The sequence below is a fragment of the Carcharhinus amblyrhynchos genome, chromosome 16 (genome assembly GCF_965287045.1).
Source record: "Carcharhinus amblyrhynchos chromosome 16, sCarAmb.v2.hapA, whole genome shotgun sequence".
Lineage (NCBI taxonomy): Eukaryota > Metazoa > Chordata > Chondrichthyes > Carcharhiniformes > Carcharhinidae > Carcharhinus > Carcharhinus amblyrhynchos.
This window is the reverse complement of record NC_137339.1, coordinates 41,980,420-42,003,022: the sequence shown is the minus strand read 5'-3', so window position 1 is coordinate 42,003,022 and position 22,603 is coordinate 41,980,420. Positions and strand designations below refer to the sequence as shown.

The following is a 22,603-nucleotide window of genomic DNA, read 5'->3' as shown; positions in this document are numbered from 1 at the left end:
AGAGCTCATTTTAGTAAAATAAGATAGGATCTGGCCAAGGTAGACTGGGAGCAGCTGCTAATGGGAAAATCAACAAAAGAGAAGTAGGAGCATTCAAAAAGTAAATGGAGCGGGTACAAGCCCAGCATGTTCCCACTAGGGTGATGGATAGGAATAACAAGTCGTGAGAACCATGGATGATTGGAGATATTCAGGATATAATGAGAAGGCAAAAAAAGGCCTTTAAAAATACAAGGGGAGCAAATCAGTGGAGGTATTAGTGAGGTATAGAAAGTGCAGGATGGAGGTTAATAAAACAATTAGGAATGCAAAGAGGGAATATGCGAAAGCTTTGGCTGGTAAAAGTAAGGAAAATCCCAAGATATTCTATAAGTACATCAATGGGAAGAGGATAACCAGGGAAAGAGTAGCGCCTATTAAGGATGAAGGGAGCAAAGTGTAGATGGATCCAGAGGTGATTGGGGGTAGAGTGTTGAATGAATACCTCACATTTGTCTTCACCCAAGAAAATGAGGATGATGATATGGATTTCAGGCAGAGAGACTATGAGGTCCTTGAGCAAATTGACATAGGGAAGGACAAGGTATTGAAGGTATTGGGGGCCTTAAAAGTGGATATATCTCCAGGTCCAGATGAATTGTGCCTAGGCTGCTGTGGGAGGCAACAGAGGAAATTGCAGAGGTTCTGACCCAGATTTTCAATTCCTCTCTGGCCACGGCGAAGATGCCAGATGACTGGAGAACAGCTAATGTGGTTCCACAATTTCAGAAGGGTTGTAGAGATAAACTAGGGAAATACAGACCAGTGAGTCTCACGTCAGTGGTAGGGAAACTATTAGAGAAACTTTTGAAGGATAGCATCTATTTCCACTTGTAGGGGCAAAGCTTGATCAGGGATAGACAACATGGCTTTGTCAGTGGGGGGTCACGCCTAACAAATATAATTGAATTTTTTGAGGAGGTGACCAAGTGCGTCAACAAGGATAGTGCAGTCGATGTAGTTTTTGCTGATTTCAGCAAAGCCTTTCATAAAGTCCCTCGTCTGAAACTTGTAAAGAAGGTAAATCCACATGGGATACAGAGTAATTTATTAATGTGGATTCAAGATGTAGAAGACAGAGGGTGATGACAGAAGGCTGCTTTAGTGATGGGAAACCTGTGTCCAGTGGCGTACCGCAAGAATCTGTGTTCGGTCCACTATTATTTGTTATTTATATAAATGACATTGATGACTGTGGGGAGTAGGAATTAGCAAGTTTGCAGATGGCACAAAGATTGCATGGGTGGTTAACAGTGAAGTGGACTGTCTTAGGCTACAAGATGATGTAGATGGAACAGTCAAATGGCAGATAAGTGGCAGATGGAATTTAACCCTGAAAAGTGTGAGGAAATATATTTTGGAAGGAATAATTTGACAAGTATTCAATGAATGGTGGGACACTAGGAAGTTCTGTTGAACAAAGGGACTGTGGCATGTTTGTCACAGATCTCTGAAAACAGAAGGTCGTGTTAGTGGGATGATGAAAAAACCACAGGGGACACTTGCCTTTATTGGTCGAGACATGGACTTGAAAAACAGGGGTGTTGTGTTGGAGTTGTATAGAATTTTGATGAGGCCACAGCTAGAGTACTGCGTGCAGTTCTGGTCACCACATTATCGGAAGGATTTGATTGCGCTGGAGCGGGTGCCGAGGAGATTCACCAGGATTCTGCCTGGGATGGAACATTTAAGTTCCGAAGAGAGGCTGCATAGGCTTGGTTTGTTTTTGTTGGAGCAGAGTAAATTGAGGGGATAACTGATCGAGATTATGAGAGGCATGGTTAGAATGGATAAGGAACAGCTGTTCCCTTAAATGAAAGGTCAGTCACAAGAGAACATAGGCTCAAGTTGAGGGGCAGAGGGTTGAGAGAGGATGTGAGGAAAACTTTTTTTTACCCAGAAGTGGTGACAGTCTGGAATGTGCTACCTGGGAGGGTGATAGAGGTGGGTTGCTGCACATCCTTTAAAAATGAACTGGATGAGCACGTGGCACAAGGCTATGGGCCAAGTGCTGGCAGGAAGGATTAGGTGGGAGCTCAGGCGTTTCTAATGTGTCAGTGTGGACACTACGCTGTATGATTCTATGAACTTACTCGATGAAATGAAATCATGAGGGGATGATACCACAAGATCACAGCTTTGAGTTTGTTGCACCCTGTCTGTGAATATCAGCCCGATTTATTTCAACGTATCCCAGATTAACATCTGCCAGATTTATCACTGGCCTGTCAGTCATTTTACCAATCCTCTCTCCAAAGTGGCCAAAAAGAATCAACAATTGAAGTGTTTATTAAGTTGTCACTGTAGGGGTGGGAGAGTGGAAGGGATGGTAGCCAATGGAAGACATCAAACTGTGAGGAATTTGTCCTGATTATCATGTCAGATATCAAAAGGTTTGAAAGGGCTTTCTCATTAGAAGATGTCATATTTGTTTCAGCTTTATTTTGTCAATTGTTATGGTCAACAAACGTAGGCCAGCAAACTTCTGTTTGTTGGTAATTACAAATATTTGATGTCATTGGAATCATATTCAACTCAAAAAGTGATGTTTATAGTTGTTGGAAGCCAATCATTTCAGCCACAACACATCACTGTATGAGTTGCATCCAAGGCCTCAATTTCTTTATCAACAGCCCTCCCTCTGCATGAGGTCAGATGTGAGGATATTGATTGATGGTTGCACAGTGTTCAGTTCTGTTCACAACTCTTAAGATATTGAAGCAGTACATGCCCACATGTAGCATAATCTGGGCAACATTCAGGCTTGGGCTGATGTGGGACAGGTAACATTCACAGCACATAAGGTTCCTGGTGATGACCAACATCCTTGAGGGATCACTGTTGACTTAACTGGACTAGCCACATAAATACTCTGGCTATAAGAATCGATATTGTGCAATGAGTGACTCAGCTCTTGATTTCTCCAAGGCTATCCACTAGCTGAAAACTCTTGAGTCAGGAATGTAATGGAATAGTATCAAAGACTGGATAAGTGTTGGCTGCAATCTGACACCATTCAGGACTTTAAATATTGATCCCCTCCACCAGTAGCACATTGTGGTGCACTTTAGCACTTTAATGCACCTATAACATCTATAAGAAATTTACCAACTCCTCTTTGACAACCCCTCCAAAACCCACAATCTCTACCACCTATAACAGTAAGGTCAGCACGCACACCACAACCTGCAACTTCCCTACCTAAGTCACATACCATCCTGAACTGGAAATATATAAACTTTCCTTAACTGTTGCTGGTTGGATATCCTGGAACTCCCTACCTAACAGCCCCACTGATATACATTAATTTGATGGGTGCAGAAGGCAAATCACCACCCCTTTCTCAAGAACACCAGCCTTAGCCATTGGTCTCCACATCCCATCAATAAATAAAAAAAAGCTTGTCAACAAATTTTCAATTTGGCACCAAATTATGATTAAATTCCCAGATAACTAGCATACACATGAAGTCAGAAGTGGCAACAGTTTATTAGATAATTCAATGTAGAACTTGCTCATCATTGAATTCAATAATTCTGGCAGCAGGTTTTACATCCAGTGAGTGGGTATGCTGGACGTATTTTTTGTTCCCATCCAGTCCTGTGGCCCTGCAGTGATTTAACATCCCACTTTCCAAAGCTGCCAACTAATTGGATGACTGCTAACTCTATGGTCTTAGTGGCACCACCAGGGGTGATGACCACTGTGGGGACTGCATTCAGTCCCCAGCAATGCTCGTCACTGGGGCTGGCTGCCAAGTAACTGGGAATGAGGGTATCGCTGGAGTCAAGTTGCCAGGCTCCTGACAACAAAGGCAAGAGGGGTGGGGGAACTGAAGGAGTGGACAGGAGGGGGGAGGTGGAGTTTGAGGAGGGCCTCCAATCAAAAGGAGTTACTTGTAGAGGAGGCATTCCACACTCTCAATATCCCCTGCCAATATCCCCGTCTAATAACCAAGTATTGTTACCTGCGGGATTCTGACCTAGTGTCAACCTCAGCCCATTGCCCATGAAATAGCAAGAGAGATGGCAAAGTGGCTTTAAAATGGCCATTAATTGGCTGCATAATGGACTCAGTTGGCACAAGGGCAGGAGGGGTTGCAGGAATCTGGAAAAGTGCCCATGGCATTTTACAGATTCTCATCTGTCAATGTCCAGCAGGGGAGTTCATGTGATACAAGTCTGAGTTCACTAACATTACTAATTTTATTATCCAGGCACCCTATCCGTTGCTCCATATGTCTGAATGTGCTGGTAACTTGCCAGAGGTGCTGTTTTCTGCCTGCATGTTGGATTCACCTCATTCTATTCTGGGACTATTAATAATTTCATTTTGATTTACTCAGCAAAGTATGACCTTTACTTTAATTAATATTAGCAGTTTAAACTCTACATGTGGCAAAGTAGATCTCAAGATATGGGCATTAGTTTATTCATTTCAACAGAGCTGATGAAAAATAGAACAGTGGGCATATAAACTGTCTCATCAAGATTGTGAGAATTTTCCTTTCTACAACTGATGAGAATTAATGAAGGGCTGTCTTTTCCAAAGCAGTGAGTCTCGACAGTGTCTTAAAAGTTGATTGGAGTTCACAATAATAAATGCAAAATACTGCAGATGCTGGGAATCTGAAATGAAACAGAAAATGCTAGAAAAACTCAACAGGTAGGATAGCTTCTGTGGAGAGAGAAACAAGCCAGGATTTTACGACCTCGCTCGAGGGAGACTCGTAAAATCCCGCTTGAGGCCAATGGAGAATTCCATCCGCCCCAATTCCAGAGTGGGCCCCAATTCCAGAGTGGGCTTGCAGTGAAATTCCGGTCACAGAGTCAATGTTTTGAGTCTGGATGAGTTAAAGAGAGGGCGAAAAGTGATGTATTTTCTACTGTTTTAGAGGGGGTAGAGCAGGTGGAGCAGTATGGAAGGTCAGTGTTAGGTGGGAGCTGGGAGAGATTTGGCAAAGGTATTATGGGCACAAGACAAGAGGTGCTTGATGAAGGCCCATATGGCTGGATGGTTCCAGATTCAAAAACTACCTACATGACAGCCTGATAGAATTCTACTGTGTGCAGGATGCATCCTGAATAGTTAATATTTCTTGTAACATATCCAATGTAGTTTTATATTGTAAGTACATATACAGAGCAATTTTCTCGAAGGATGTGCTTTAGGATGAGCGCAAGTGAATGATCCGATGTGAAGAAATTACTGTTAGTCTTGAGACGATCCATTTTCTTTTTTCAGATTCAGAAATCTATCTGGGGACAAAGTAATACGGCAAAGATACAATTACATTATCCAAGACTTGTTGAGCAGTTCTCCATCCAAGATATCCAAACACATTTGGTCAATGACTTTCCTATCCATCAGCAGATACTTCTGAATCACAAAGTTGCCCATAACTTCAGTAAGTTTAATGTTGCAAAACAAGACCTTTGTTTACTGTTTTCAGAACTTCTTCATGCAATGACTGAAGCAAGTCCATGCAGGACACAACCAGACGCTAGACGCAATTAAGGTTAGAGCTATTGAGGACAATTCTGCCATTCCGCTGCACTACTTCTTTTAGCCCAGTGGACAGAGAGAATCTCACAGAGGGCAATATGCAGGAATCATGTTTGCATTCCCACCCCAATTGAGTCTTTCAGCGCTAGATTTCCGGTGGGATCAGCTGGGCACCGTAAATCAGCTGGGAGACGTGGGAATGATTTCCATACTTACTTATTTTAATGTATTTTAAATACAGTTAGTGGACCCAGGACTAAAGTTTCTGGGCCACCCCTCCCCCGCCGCCAGCCAGCCACCAGAGTGGTTCACTTCGGTGGGGATTACAATTGCTTCCCACTAATGGGGAGTGATCGGGGAGCAATCCCCTCAGAGGATTGGGCAGTGACGGGAGCTGCCCTCGGGCATTGACACTGGCAATGCTAGCCAGTGTTCCCTGGCACTGGCTAAGGGGCAAAGTGCCAATGCCCACGGGGGCACTTTGGGGCAGTGCCAAGGGGATGGGGCAGGGCCTAGAGAGAGATGGGACCCGAGATGGCCTGGTGGGGCAATTGTTGGGGGTGGGGAGTCCCACTGCCACTCTGCAGACAGGATTGGTGGGAGAAGGAGAGAAACCAGTGATCGGGGCGGGTTGGGAGGGTGGGGGGATTTTGGAAGTGGGGAGGCTGAAGGGATTGGGTGCTGGAGATTGGGGTGGGCCGGGTGTTGGGGGGGGGAGGGTCGGGGCTGGGCTGGGGAATGGTCAGGAGGCCAGTAATCATGCCACATGTGGGCAGAGGGCTGGCACTGTGAGGGTTATAGGGCTGGCCAGCGATCGAGCTAGCCAGCAATCAGGAGACCAGCAGTGCGGAGCCATTGTGCATGCGCAGATCTCGGCACTAACAGATTGGGGCATGCTCAGTGGCCCGCTCAGCGTGCTGATTTTAGCCTCTCCATCGGGAATTGGCCCAGCCCCCTGAACTATGATGATAGATACGCTAGTGAACTCTGCAGTGCGCAGAGACTCTTCTTTATTCTTATTTTTATCATTCTCCGGACATATGAAGTGAAATTTGCTTTCCCCTGTAATGTGAAAAAAAAAACAGGGGCAGGGCTGCCTCGATTCTGATGGGTCATCCTCCAGGTATGAAACCATTGTGAGCCACAGGAAGCCCATCGGGTGGGCAAATCCCCCCACCCCCCCAACTACCCATTCTTAACTAACAGCCAGTGCAGTGAAAACAACCTCTGGCGGGGGGGGGTCTTTTGGGTAAAACAACCTCTGGGCTGTCATAAATTCATCCCATGGTGATTTGTCAGCCTGTTCTGCGTTTGTTTCACCTGCCTTCTATCCAATTCTATTCTGATGTAAGCAACAGGCTGCAAATCTGCTGCTATTCATTTCCAGGAAACAGGAAAATGAATCCTTTTATTTGTCTAGCTAACCAATAGTTAGAAAGATGAAGCTATGGTGGAGAAAGATGAATTGCATTATTTGTTGTGGCTGTGGCAAACAGGCACATATATGCTCATGCGAATGTTTTTAAACTGTCATCTTTTCTCCAGGCCTGCCGTCTCTCCCATATTTGGTGAGAGATCCACCTGTTTTATTGTGGTCTTGTATCCTCGCTCCTGAGAATTGCTGTGCAAGGCTGAGATTCGCACAATGCACAGCAACATAGAAGGTGCCGCTTACCATGTGGCTGTTCTGAAATTATGATTAAGAAGCTTATTTGGATAAAAGAGTGCAGGAGCTGACCAGTGGAGGGCATACATGCATCAGGGGATAATGTATTTCTAGAGGGAGCCAGTGAACTGTAACACATATAATAGCACAGAATTAACCTACCTCAACTGAAATAGAGATTGTGTCACTTCTTGTAGCAAACACCATAAGATAGTAGAATAACAAATAAAGATTAAAATACCCTATATCATATTTTTATTACCTTGAGATTGAATTCATTTTCCAGCCCTTTTTAAATGATTAAAAATTAAATGATCCATTCAAAAGCTATGATTGTTTAAAATTTGTAATCTGCAATATATTTGCTGTGGAAATGGTTCTATTAAGCACTGATTAGTGTTTTTCTATTCAATAGAAATGTTCGTTGATGAGTGAGTCACTTTTTTGTATTAAGGCCCCACTTTTGTTTCAAATTCATTTTCATCCAAGTCTAAAATTGATCATTTGCTTTTAGAATTTTATTTTTCTTATGAAATGATTTTTTTTTAATCCAAGAAGCAACTAATAATGTGAAATGAAGGAAAGGTGGAGTCCCCAAGTATTTACAATGAGATAAGGAAAAGGGTTGGAGGTGGGTTTTGCAGGTTAGGGCTCTGCGATCTGCTTTGCTGTTGATGAAAATTTGCCATTTAGAATCATAGGATCCCCACAATACAGAAGGAGGCCATTCATCCCATTGAGTCTGAACCGACTCCCTAACAGAACACCTTACCCAGGCCAACAACCCGCCCTATCCCCACAACTTCACACATTTACCCTGCTAATCCCATAACCTAAATATCTTGGGTTTGTCATATGAAGAGCAGTTGAGGAGTCTGGTTCTACACTCGATGGAGTTTAGAAGGATGAGGGGGGATCTAATTGAGACTTACAGAATGCTGAGAGGCCTAGGTAGAGTAGATGTGTAGAGGATGTTTCCACTAGTGAGAGTTTCTAGAATTCAAGGGCACAACCTCAGAGTGAAAGGATACTCCTTTAAAACTGAGACTAGGAGCAATTTCTTCAGCCAGAGGGTGGTGCATCTGTTTAAGTCATTGTCATAGAGGGCTGTGGAAGCCAGGTCATTGAGTGTCTTTAAGACAGAAATAGATAGGTTCTTGATCAATAAGGGGATCAAGGGTTACAGGGAGAAGGCAGGAGAATGAGATGAGAATCTTATCAATCATGATAGAATGGTGAAGCAGACTCTATGGGCCAAATGGCCTAATTCTACTCCTATATTTTATGGTCTTATGGACACGATGGGGCAATTTAACATAGCCAATCCACCTAATCTGCACATCTTTGAACTGTGGGAGGAAACCAGGGCACCCAGAAGACATCCACGCAGACAGAAGGAGAATATGTACACTCCACATGGTCACCCAAGGCTGGAACCGAACCTTGGTCCCCAGTGCTGTGAGGCAGCAGTGCTAACCACTGTGCTAGCATGCTGTGTCTCTGCGTTATGGGTTGTGGGAGTGAAAGGATAAAGTAAACCCTTAGTTTTTGGGGCCCCTTTATGTCTCAAGTCCCTGAATAATCTATTCAGAAACTTGACCAGACAGAGCAAAGAGAGCTTCAGTTTGGATCCATGGATGACAAACAGGAACGTGGTCTGTTTTTCTGTCAGAAACCTGCTTCTGGTGAGAAACTGATTAAAATTCAGATTTGGCATGGGGGGAGAGGAGGGAGGGACAGGGGTGAGACTTTAATTGAAACTGAGATGAGTTCCTGTTGATGTAGAGTTAGTAGATGCACGAATGAAGGTGAAGTGTGGGATTCATTTAGATACCCCATGGCAGCCATCACTGAGGCTGCTGGTTGTCCTGAGGGAATGGTTTGTGGCAAAGCCATTCACTGCACCAGGGGGAAGTAAGATGTCACGGTGAGTTGGAGGCCTGAAGGTCAGGGCAGGGCAACTCTCACTCCATCAGTACAGATCTGAATCTAATGCTGAAGGGAAGTCCTTGACTTGGAAGAGGCCAGATCTTCATGAGCCAGGGGTACGTCCCTTGTTGAGTGTCATCTCTCTCCACTTTTTCCCCTTCCTTTACCTCCTGCTGAGGCCCAATGAGCTATCTCCTTCCAAGGCCTGACAGATATTAAGGTCCAGACCTGTGATGAGGGCCATGTAATGGAAGAATACCACAATGACTGAAGGGTATGGTAGGACATCAAATGATTTGCCCAGGGATTGGAATTGCAATTTCAGAAGCCCGCTGAATTGCTCAGTGGTTGTCCTGCTAAGAAAGCGGGGTTGGTTGTATTGCCTCTGTGCAGCTCTCTGGGCTCACAGGAGCCAAGTCTTCAAGGGAACTTCCTTGTCCCCTCAGACCCATCCATTCACTTTGGGGGTTGGATTGAAGATCTGAGACAACCTGGACTGGTGGAGCATGAAGGATTCATGGCAACTGCCAGGAAAGCAATTGCACACATGGTTGCAGACCAGTTGGACATTGAAGGCGTTGACGCCCTTCCTGTTGGTGAATCTCGCTGGCTAGTCACTGGGTGTCTTAAGGCCACTTGGGTGCAATCAGTAATGCTCTGAAAGAATCCAGGGATGAGAGTGAAATCCAGTGCCCTCAGTCCCTATAAGGCTTGCGTCCATTGTCAAATTAATGTACTTTCCACTTCTGGCAATGAAGTGTATCAGTTGTGCAGACACTTCTGAGGTGTTAGTGAGGCCCATAGCTGACCCCTGGTTGGAGGTTGAAGTGAAGAAGTTGAAACCAGTCACTTTGATGGGCACTAGCAGGGCATAGCAAACAGCTGCAAGGTATGAAATTTTTGGCAATGAAGGCACAGATGTCTGCAACTGTCTGCCTGAGGAGTCGCACACTCCTGCGGCACTGGTTTTGGTCATCACCAAGTTGGTCCTGTGTTGAGGGTTTGGTCTCCTTTGCCCACCTGCCCCTTTTCCTATCCTGTGCCTTCCTGATGCCTGGGGCTCTTTCTGGGGGGAGGGCGTGGGAGCTAATAGCGTGAAGGGGTGAGAGGTAACATATTGGGGTGGAAAGAAGATTGGCTAACAGGACTCAGAGAGTAAGATTAAATGGGTCTATTCAGATTGCCAAGATGTAACGAAGGGTGTGCCATAAGGATCAACTGTTTACAATTGATTTAAGTGACTTTGAGGAAGTGATTGAAGGAATATTTGCCAGGTTTGCTGTTGACACAAATAGGTAGTTGTGTAGAGGTCACAAAGAGGCTGCAGAAAGTCACTGAGGAATTTTCCGCTCCCATTTTTAGGGGACAGGATTAGCAGCAAGAGTGGGAAATCCTGCGAGAGTTCCGAAACGCAGTCTATGCTGGTGGGATTTCCCATAGCAATGTACTCATACCCCACTAATAACATAACAAGAATCCCAATATTTAATACCCAGATCCCCTTTCAAATACATTTAAATGTCAATATTAGGCCTTTATGCCTAATTATCTCTCCCTCCCACCAGTAGATTCGCCAACATGATAGGTCTCTCAGGATGAGCACTTCGTGAGCAGAACTTGACAAAGGACTTCAGGTGAATGCATTGCTTAGGCGGAGAGGATCATGCTCGGGTACTGCCCCCTGGCATTGCTGCCTGTGCTGTGGAGAGGCAGTGGGTTCCTGTCTAGGATGGGGGTGGGTGCATTGTGGGGCACAGGGCGTTCAAAGGGAAGGGGGTTTCTACTTTTAATTTTTTGTTTCAGGCCACCCTTTTAAACTGAAGCTGAACCTGTCCTGCCAGCCTGACTTTGTGGGACTCATTTTCTTTTGGCTATGAGCTGAATAATACAATGGGGAAAGCCACCTTTGGGGCTGGTGGCTTCCTCGTTGTTTAACCCGCCTGCCCACTGTGCCACTCTGCCTATGTTTTGGAAAATTCCAGCCTAAGATAGATTAAGTGAGTGGGCAAAGGTCTGGCAAATGGAGTATAATGTGGAAAAATGTGAAATTGCCTATTTTGGCAGGAAGAATAAAAAAGAAACTTATTATCTAAATGGTTAGAGTTTGCAGAGCTCTGAGATGCAGAGGGATCTGGGTGTCCTAGTGCATGAATCACAAAGGACTAGTATATAAGTATAGCAAGTAATTAGGAAAACACTGGTGAAACCACATCTGGAGGATTGTATACACTATTAGTCTCCTTATTTAAGGAAAGGTATAAGTGTATTGGAAGCAGTTGGAGAATGTTCACCAGACTAATATCCCTGAAATGAGTGAATTGTCTTATAAGGACAGTTTGTACAGGCAAGGCTTGTATCTGCTGTAGTTTAAAAGATTTAAGAGGCGATCTGATTGAAACATATAGGTTAGAATTTTATGAGATTTTTTCTAAGTGGCCAGCTAGTCTAAAAATGAAAGAAGTTGAGCTACATTGTTTAGGCATGTGTTCACGCCCAATCTTATGCCCTACCCCACCCCCCCATTGGCCCCGCCTCTGGCACTGCCCCTGCAGGTCCCGCTGACTGCGCTGGAAATCCAGGCGTCATAAAATCTCACTGGTTGCGAAAACTCGTGCGAGCCGATTTTACAGCATTTTCCCATAAAATTCCACCCATGAGATCCTGAGGCATCTCGGCAGACTAGATCTGGAGCTGTTGTTTCCTTGTGGGAGAATCTAGATCTAGGGCTCCCTGTTTAAAAATAAGGGGTCACCCATTTAATTGAAAAATAGAGATGAGGTGAATTTTTTCAGAGGCTCATGGATCTTTCAAAGTCTTTCTATGAAAAGTCATTGGAAGCAGAGTCTTTGAATACTTTTAAGACAGAGCTCGATAGTTTCTTGGTAAGCAAGGGCGTGATAAGTTATCAGAGGTAGGCAGGATGCAGGTTTGAGGTTACTATCAGGTCAACCATGATCTTATTAAATAGCAAAACAGGCTCGAACAGGCTGAATGGCATAATGTCGCCTCTTGTTCATATGTATATTCATACAAGTATGACCACATTGAGAACAGCAGAAAGCTGTAAAAGAAAGTGGTGTGTAGGAGCTGAATTAATGAAATGACTCGTAAATGTGGTTGGAGTTCCCACTGTGTGTGGGTTTAAAATACTCAGGTGGTCTCTAAATTAGAATTATATTGAAGGATGAAATCAAAAGCACATTGATGGATTATAGACTGATGGTACTCTCAGTGTGATGGTTCCAGTTCCCACTTTTAGCATCAGCAAATTACCTTTGTCTAGTCAAGTTCACATTGAATGCCAACCCCAGGCTCTTCAGAGGCATTTCCTTTCTATTTTGGAGTAAAGTGCACAGCTGCCTCACAACAGGACATTTTATGTCTAAGTTTCCACCAGTATTAACCGCTATTTATTTTATTGCTCACTTTCTTTTCTTCCAAGAGGCATGAAACATTTATATTTTTCTGTATCATTTCACTGTTTAATCGCAAAGTTTATGGGGGGGAATTCTGCTCCTAAGCTTTTGCTGCTTCTCCAGTTTACAGCCACTTAGAGAAGCATGCTTTCCTTTGCATCGTGGAATCCTTGTTCTTTTCTCAGTGTATGTGCACTGTAATATGGAAGAGGCCAAGAACTCAGTTGGACTGGTGGGGAAGAGTGGAGGGGGTGGGGTGTGTGGAGTCCTTTAATGCTGCAGTTTGCCAAGAGGAAGAGCTGGTGTGTTGTACCCTGGCCAGTATTTATCCATGATGTGGAGATGCCGGCTTTGGACTGGGGTAAGCACAGTAAGAAGTCTCACAAAACCGGGTTAAAGTCCAACCGATTTATTTGCTAGCAAAAGCTTATGAAATGCTTGCTGCCCCTTCATCAGGTGAGTCACCTGATGAAGGAGAAGTGCTCTGAAAGCTAGTTGCTTTTGCTATTAGGTAAACTTGTTGGACTTTAACCTGGTGTTGTGAGACTTCTTACAGTATTTATCCCTCAGCCCGCATGACTAAAACATTCCAGGTAGTCCTTGGGCTTGTGACACAATTGATTCTTGAAACCTGTGTTGTAAGTTAATTCTAAACCGATTTCCCCATATGAACAGCATTGTAAATAGGGCACTGGTTCCTGAATCAAGGCTGGAAATTATTCAGAGGGTGCCATTAGGTGTTAAATGCTCTCAACTCTTGCTCTGTCAAGTCACTGTTGATGTCTGACAGCTCAGCAGAAGTTTCTCATTTAGCTTGGGGGATACACTGAAGCCATCGGTTATTGTCAGTCTAATGTTTTTACTTATTGCAAGTCTGAGTGCACATTAAATACAACATAAGTATATAATGCATTAAAATTCTGACAGTTGTGCCAGAAGTATTTAACAGAATAAAACATTTGTTTCCAACCTAGTCAAGCCAGTTCGATCTGCCCTGTCGTTGATGCAGGACATCAATGCCCACATGCATGCTGGCATGGCATCGTAAAATTGAAACCAACATTGTAAAGTCGAAGTGCAGTGTTAATTTATAAAATTTGTAACTCACACATGATAAAGTCGAGGACAGCTTGTACAAGTCATTATCACATTGCTGCTTGTGAGATCTTGCACTGATATTGTCTGCCCTACATTCCTAAATTACAACATCAACCAAACTTTAAAAATACTTAATCGGTCATAAAGAAATTTGGGAATCCCGAGGTTGCGAAAAGCACAATATAAACGTAATTCTTTATTTTTCTTGATTATGTTGATATTTGCATCTTACAACATCCTGTCTTTTCTCGCTCAAGATTTCTCTTTCACGTCAATTTAAAAGTACATGTTTTATGCAGTAGCAACAAAATCCAAGAGGGTTAGGTGGGACTTAAAGACGAGGACATGAAGTTTGATCTTGACACATTGATAAATGGGGAGTTTATGCAGGACAGGGATGAGAAATCATGGCCCTTTGGTACTTTGCTTGTTTCTGGACCCCTTTACCTCCCCCGCCCCCACTCCCCAACTTCATTAACCCCCACCACCCCCTCACATCCTTTGAGTACCCAGAATCATTGTCACTGTAGGCTCAAACTGTTTAGATAGGTGTAGTGAAGCTTCTTGGTTTTCCATTGATAAGTCCATTGAAAGCTCAGTTTACTGTATGGTACACAACTTGCTCATTCAGCTCTGCTTCTCTGGACTAGGTCCTATGCAATGCCTGGGCAGCAACATCCAAAAGGCTTTAACCTCACAAGCACCACAACCAACAATCAATCCTTGTACAAATTAGAATGTTTGAACTAGCAGTGAGATATCCTGCTGGCCCATGATTCCTGGTTTCACTTCCAAGTTTAAAAGTGGCAAAAACCTTCCAGTAAATTAGCACCAATCTGTTCACCTGCAATAAAGTGAACTTTCTGTCCACAGGAGTGGGTTTTGTTAACAGAAAATTTACACTTTGCATTGAGTGATAAGTGTTTTCTCATTGAAAATAAATATATTGGCATGGACCAGTTGGGATGAACATTTCCCATTTCTGTTGGGTGGCACAGTGGTTAGCATTGCTGTCTCACAGCGCCAGGGACCCGGATTTGATTCCCGGCTTGGGTCACTGTATGTGAGGAGTTTGTCACATTCTCCCTGTATCTGCGTGGGTTTCCTCCAGGTGCTCTGGTATTCTCCTGCAGTCCAAAGTTGTGTGGGTTAGGTGGATTGGGCATGATAAATTGCCCCTTAGTGTCACAGGTAGTAGCAAGGATAAATGCATAGAGCTATGGGTGGGATTGTGTTCAGTGCAGACTCGATGGGCCAAATGGCCTCCTTCTGGACTGTAGGATTCTATGATTCTATGGGGGGAAAATAACCTCTTTCATCAGCCCTTCAAAAAGCAGTCAAATTCCCTTTGACCCTTTCATTTGTCTGCAACAGGAAACATAGCAGAGCTGTCTGAGATCTGGTCTGGGGCAACATTAAATACAAATTTATGGAAAAAAGGCTCAGCCTTAGTATGAAACAAACATAAACCGCTTGCTGAGCAAAACAAGTCAAAGCACTGCATCAATAACTTTAAAAAAGTAATTAATAAAAATGCCTATTAAGAAGTTCCAAGTAGTGGAGCCAACTAATTAAATATTTTTTGTCTTCTCAATAAAGAAACAGAGCTAGGGAGAGGCAGAAAAGGCTGTAAGTTTCATTCACACCATCAGAGGCCACAGAGTAAGCCCTTAAAGATCCACATGCTTCATCTCCAATTGCCCATGTCAATCTCTTTCGTGTTCTCCAGCATCCTCATTGCTTGGACTTTGTGGTTTCTGGGCCAGTTGCTCTGGACCATCCAGGGATTCAGTGAATGGATTGGAGTTTGGGGAGGGTGGGGAGTGGGGAATGTGTATGGAGCACGCACACTGTCTGGGGCAATGGGGTCTGGAGGGAACCAACCCAGGACCACACACCATTGAGTGGGCAGAGGTCAGGAAGGACTTTCTAGGGGCTAGTGGATGAGGCAATGAGGTGCATTGTTTTACCTTCAGCCTGGTCTAAAGTGAAGCTCCAACACAACAGGCGTGACATGAATCGTAGTTTGAGGTAAGAAAGGAAGGACCAGGGAATCTGGCATGTCCCAATCATCCAATGATTGCTGCTGTTCAGAGCAAAGTCAATCATTGGCCGAGTAACCTCTCTATTGGTAGGGCAGGATTTTCTGGCCTTGCTTGCCACAAAACCGGAAATTCCCAACCGAGGTCAACAGCTCTTCCTATGATCTGCCCCTTGCCTGCTCCGATTTCCGTGGCAGGTGAGTTGGTAAAATTTGCCCACTATTGTCTACACATTGGATTGGCTGCTTTAGACACTGAGTATCCTGACTGGAACGCTACTTGGCGAATGAGCCAGGACCTCCCCCTCCCCTTAAAGGCATAGGACCCTACAATTAGCAGTGTTGGTGAAGAGGAGATCCCAATGTGAGGGGATGATAAGGCAAGGAAATTTATGGAAGCGAGGCTCTTTATCTTCCTGAGTGGAGACCATTGTTACGTCACTGGCAGATGGCGGGGAAAGTTTGTAAAACTCGTTTTCCAGCTCTCATGGATTTTGCCCCTGCATCGTTATTTGCACCCACATCACCATTTGTGCCCATGCCACCCCCTCTTCTGGGTTCTGTGCTTACGGAAGGCTGTAAGAAATAGGTTAATGGGTATCAATTTTTTAAAAATCTCAGTGTGTTATCCATTATTATTGCTTTAGCTTTTGACTCTGGATCGGTTTTCTTCACAAAGTGAGTAATCCAATCCTCGACCATAGCATGGAGGATTGACTGATCTGGGCTCCATTATTGAATAGCATTGAGTATATAACACACAAACAGGCTATTCATCCCAACTGATCCATATCAATATATTCATGTTCCATAACTGCCTCCTCCCACTCTACCTCATCTAACCCTATCAGCTTATCCTTCTATTCCTTCCTCCCTGACATGATTATATTACATCCATTGAAGATATCTATGCTATGTCTGGTGGTAACATGGTCTCCATTCTGGCTCTGAGCAAATGATTATTCATTAGCTTGCAGACTTAATTTATGTTAAATGTTGATTTTGTTAACTCTATAATACTTGGGCTTTTAATTGGCTAGGGAAAAAGTAAATCATCAATGTGTTTTGCCAGCCCATCATTATCCATTTTTGGCATCTCCTGTATCTTTAAATTACACAGTGAGAGCCAGATGCAATGACTTCACACACACAATTCATTTGTGACATGGTGGTGCATAGAAATTTCTCTAATAAACACAATTCAAGTGGGAGGTTTAAGTGGTACTTTCTACATATTTTAAACCTTGTGTGAAAAGCAAACAACAAAATTGTCCATGCACCCTGCATGATGGCAATACTGTAGAATAAAGAAGAGAAAGTAATAAATGTTTGGAATTATTTTGGCTGCACCAAGCATTAGACTAGATTGATTTGAGTAAAAAATAAATAAATGTCATAATGAAATGACACAAATTATAGCTGTTAAACTGAAAAATAAATGGAAAATAGATTTTGTAGAATTATCCTAATTAAATTGGGTTTCATCATTTTTGGACAGTCAGTGATTTTAAATAATGTTTTCTTCCATTTTTAAGACATTTTTCTGAGAAGCTTTCCTGTCAAAGTGTCTGAACTGAGGGGGAAATTGCTCATAATACATGAAGAAAATGGTGGACTATCAAATGAGCACATTTCATCTTTACGGAGGTAAGCTTTCCAAAAGAGACATGAGAGAGGGAGCTATATGACTATAATTGCAAGTAGTGAAATGTTCTCATGCTGGTTGGAAAACAAGACTAATTATACTGCTCTTCAGTGATCCCTCACTGACAACTATGATTGTCCACTTAAGAAACTTTGCGTTAGTGGTCATGGATACTGTAGGACTTTGCATGGCTGACGAGCCCATTCTTGAGCCACACCTCCAACTGCACTCTTGCCAGATGTTTCCGAGAGGTGGAGTTTGCCTGTGGACTCCAGATCACTGGTATTCTTCTGATCCTTTTCCGAACCTCCTCTTGCTGCCGAATGTTCTCAAAAAGTTACGCCCCTTCAATTAGGGGGTTCCTGCAAGTAGTTCTCTTCTAAGCAAGAGTCTCCCAGGCATTGATGTCAATGTTGCATTTCTTGAAGTAAGCCTTTAGGGTGTCTTTGATGCACTTCCTTTGTCCTCCTTGTTCGGGACTCTTCCGAGAGATGGGTGAAGAAAATTTGCTTTGGCATTCAGGACTGTGACATCCTGTGGCCAGCCCAGCAGAGTTGGTTTGGAATGATCATGGCTTTGATGCTGGTGCTCTTGACTCCTTCAAGGACACGGATGTTAGTATTTCTCTCCTCCCAACTGATGCTGAGAATCTATCATTGACAGTGTTGATGGTACCTCTTCAGGGCCTTGAGATGGCATCTGCATGTAATCTAGGTTTCTGAAAGATATAGAAGAGTTTGGGGGACAAATGCCTTGTACATGAGGATCTTTGTATCAGCACAGATGTTGAGGTCATCGAAGAGTCTCACCTTTAGATGTCTGAAGGCAGCACTTATGGATTGGATATGATATTGGATCTTCATGTTGACATCAGCCTTAAATGAGAAATGGCTTCCCAGATAGGGGAAATGTTCCACATGTGGGAGGAGTTTTCCTATCAGATCCTCAAAAAGAGTTTTAATGGCTATTCTTCTTAACCACCTTTCAACAATCTACATTCTTTAAAATCCCACACTTGGAGCTCCTAATCACTGTTACTTGACTTATTTTGCCTTTCTTATTTTGTCTTTGCTCACAGCAGATTTTCTGTTTGTTTGTTCTTAGAATGTGAGCAACACTGATAAGCACAGTACCTAAGGACCACCTCATGAGAATATTAATGAGGGAATATCTTCAAGTTTGGGTTAGATTTTTGATTGCCAAGATCCTCTTGATCTAGTGGAGCAGACTGGAGAAACCAAATTATTTCCTCTTGCTCCAATTTCTTATGTTCTTCTGACAATGGAAAAGTTTCTGAGGCTGAAGGTCCAATCAGAGGACCTATAACAAAGGCCAGTCCTTGGGGAAAGATGGACGCTGCTGAGGTAGGAAGGTGAGTGTGACATGGAAACACTCTCAGTTGACTGCAGGGAAATCAGCAAAGCAAATAAAGTGGCCCAAAACCTGATCAGTTTACCAATACAGAACGGAAATCCTTCACAGGATTTTTTTTGGATGTGGCTGCAGCTTTTCAACTCCGGGCATCAGCCACATCACTGAGTTATGGAGTCCTAAATTCAGCGGGCCTACTATTGAGAGACTGACACCAGTGAGCTGCCGAGTTTCACACTGAGGGTGTTATCAAGGTGACAAACTCTGCTTGAAAGAAATGGGGGACACTTTGACATGCGTACGGATGCTGGCGAAACCTTGAGCTCAGATGGCATAGGACTGGGAGTGTGGGTGCGGGGGTACATGATGAAACTGTGAGAGTGGAGCGAGGTGGTTGGAGCAGAAGCAAACCTGTCAAAATGGAGAGGAGGAGGGAAAAGAGGTGCATGACCACCCCAATAATACCACCTGTCAAATCCACTTCCTGGACACCCACAGGAAAACTCCAAAAATGAGCATGAATCTGCAGTGCCTAATGCATGCAAGACACCAGGAATCCAGAACAAATCAAGTCAGGAAGATCTGACGAGAGACACAGCATGAAAAAGCCAAATTACAGGACAGTTCTAGAAAATCCGGGATTGTTAGTCACTCTGAGAGTTGATGTGTGGTTGGAAATGTTAATGATCACACTATGTCTTTCTCCCACTAATCCTCGCTTCCGCTGATTTTTAAAAGAAAAATGTTCATGGGATGTGAGTGTCACTGGCTGGGCCAGTAAACTTTGCCCATCTCTGAGGGCATTTAAGAATCAACCACACCACTGTGGATCTGGAGTCACGTGCAGGCCAGACCAGGTAAAAATGACAAGAGTTCCTTCCCTAAAGGACATTAGCAAACCAGGTGGGTTTTTGTGACAATTGACAATGGTTTCATAGTCACTTTTAATTCCAGATTTTTATTGAATTCAAATTTCACCATCTGTCATCGTGGCATTTGAACCTGAGTCCCCAGAGCATTACCTTGGCTCTCTGGATTACTAGTCTAGTGACAATGTTGCTACACCGCTGTCTCCAGTTAAGTTCCAGTAATTCTAATGGTGGCTGCACTCTAACCCATGTTAACAATTAACTGTTAGTTCAAAAGGTCTGTGCCTGATTGCTCAAAGCCCAATCCAGATCCCTGGTAAAGTTCTAGATTGTTAAAATTAAAAAGTTTATTTATTAGTCATATGTAGGTTTACATTAACACTGCAATGAAACAGCTGTGAAAATCCCATAGTCGCCACACTCTGACATCTGTTCAGGTACACTGAGGTAGAATTTAGCATGGCCACCTAACCAGCATGTCTTTTGGACGGTGGGAGAAAACTGGAGCACCTGGAGAAAACCCATACAGACATGGGGAGAATGTACAAACTTCACACAGGCAATGTTCCAAGCCAAAATCAAACCCAGGTCCCTGGCACTGTGAGACAACAGTGCTAACCACTGTGTCACCGTGACGCTCATGCCTCTCATTTCTAGCTTCAAGTTTCTCGACTTCACTGGACATGTAGACCATGTTTCATCATGTGGACTACATTAGAAAAAAACAAAACGTTGCTTCAATCCATTGTCGATTGACTTTCTAAAAATCTGTAACCTGTGGATATGAATCGATTGAGATCCTCCAAGCTTGGCTTCAACCTCCAGAAATCCTCTCAACATCAAGAGGAGGGTTCAGCTTAGGACTACACTGGCTATAATCATATGTCTCTGGTTTACCGTACATTTGATATATTTAAAGTACTTTTATGGTCTGCTCTTCCCCCACCATTGCTGCGATTGAGAGGTTTCAGTCTCCTGCTGAACATGCACCTGGCTGCTAGTTTGAGCAGTTTTTCAGCTTCAGGCAGTACCTAACCACACAATACACTTGGGTCTGTCAGCCTAGATAACAAGAATAAAGAACATTACAACACAGGAGCAGGCCCTTCAGCCCCTCCAAGCCTGCACTGACCATGCTGCCTGTCTGAACTAAAATCCCCTACCTTTTTGGGGACCATATCTTTATTCCCATCCTATTCATGTATTTGTCAAGATGCTCCTTAAAAATCACTGTCGTATCTGCTTCCACTACCTCCCCCTGCAACAAGTTCCAGGCACCCATCACCCTCTGTATAAAAAAAACTGCCTCGCACATCGCCTTTAAACCTTGCCCCTTGCACTTTAAACCTATGCCTCCTAGTAATTGACCCTTCTGCCCTGGGAAAAGCTTTTGACTATCCACTCTGTTCCTGCCCCCCCATAATCTTATAGACTTCTATCAGATCGCCCCTTCAACCTCCGTCGTTCCAGTAAGAGCAAACCAAGTTTCTCCAATTTCTCCTCATAGCTACTGCCCTCCATACCAGGCAACATCCTGGTAAATCTTTTCTGTACCCTCTCCAAAACCTCCACATCTTTCTGGTAGTGTGGCTGCTAGCATTGAATACTATATTCCAAGTGCGCCCCAACTGAGGTTCTATAAAAGCTGCAACATGACTTGCCAATTTTTAAACTCAATGCCCCGGCCAATGAAGGCAAGCATTCTGTATGCCTTCTTAACTACCTTTTCCACCAGCGTTGCCATTTTCAGTGACATGTACATCCTGATCCCTCTGCCATCAATACTCTTTTGCCATTTACTGCATATTTCCCGTCAGTATTAGACCTTCCAAAATGCATTACCTCACATTTGTCTGCATTAAACTCCATCTGCCATTTCTCCGCCCAAGTCTCCAACCAGTCTCCAACGTTCAGAGATTATTTGCTCGGGTGGATTTGGCTGTTACTAGGGGGCATGACTATAAGTTTCATGGTGGGAGATATAGGAGGGATGTCCGAAGTAAGTTCTTTACTCAGAGAGTGGTTGGGGTGTGGAATGCACTGCCTGCTGTGATAGTGAAGTCGGACACTTTAGGAACATTCAAGCACTTATTGGATAGGCACATGGAGCACACCAGAATGATAGGGAGTGGGATAGCTTGATCTTGGGTTTGGACATAGCTTGTCACAAAATCGAGGGCCGAAGGGCCTGTACTGTGCTGCACTGTTCTATATTCTATGTAATCTATATCCTGCTGTCTCCTCTGACAGTCCTCATCGCACCAGTCTTTGTCGTTGGAGTGGAATTTGAACCCACTCCAGATGTAGGGATGAGAGTGCTACCAATTGAGCCACGGCTGACACTCTAACAGAAGAAAAATCATTTACTGCATTTGGATTTAATGGTCCCTTAACATTGCAACTCAGTCTGTATAACTCTTGTATCATCATTCCCATGTAAATACCTCCATCGCTGCACCCTCTGACACTTTCACCTTCAAACAAACTCTGGAGGTCATACTGATTTCAGCCTTCTTAATAGGGCCTCTCTGACTTTAATTCTAGATTCCTTCCTCTAATCACTATCTATTTTCTATTGTCCATTTACTATCTTGTTTTTCATAGAATCATAGGTCCCTACACTGCAGAAAGAGGCCCTTCAGCCCATTGAGTCTGCGCCAAACACAATCTCACCCAGGCCCTACCCCCATATCCCTACATATTATACCCACTAATCCCTCTAACCTACGCATCCCTGGACACTAAGGGGCAATTTCTTAGCATGGCCAATCAACCTAACCTGCACATCTTTGGGCCCACCCTTTGTGCCCGCCCGGGCCTAACCTTGTCAACCTATTTTGTGTCCACATGACTCTTGCCCTTGTTAACCCTGTGGACTCTGCCATCCACCATCTTATCACTCTTCTCTGTATCCCCCTTCTGAATGTCCATTCATTTGGGAACAAATTTATTTACATCCATGAACATATTACAGGTGTTTAATTGAGATCATGGCCTCAGTGGAAACCTGGCTAAGGGATAATG

General features: G+C 43.7%; 1 protein-coding gene across 1 annotated transcript in view; it reads left to right on the top strand.

Moving 5' to 3' along the window:
* The window catches only part of LOC145353970 (uncharacterized), a 108,045-nt gene that overhangs the window by 44,466 nt on the left and 40,976 nt on the right, over positions 1-22,603 (top strand). The window contains exons 8-9 of the mRNA XM_080205018.1: positions 5,284-5,446; positions 17,230-17,341. Of these exons, the coding sequence (XP_080061144.1) occupies positions 5,284-5,446; positions 17,230-17,341 (275 nt within the window). The remainder of the gene's footprint in view (positions 1-5,283; positions 5,447-17,229; positions 17,342-22,603) is intronic.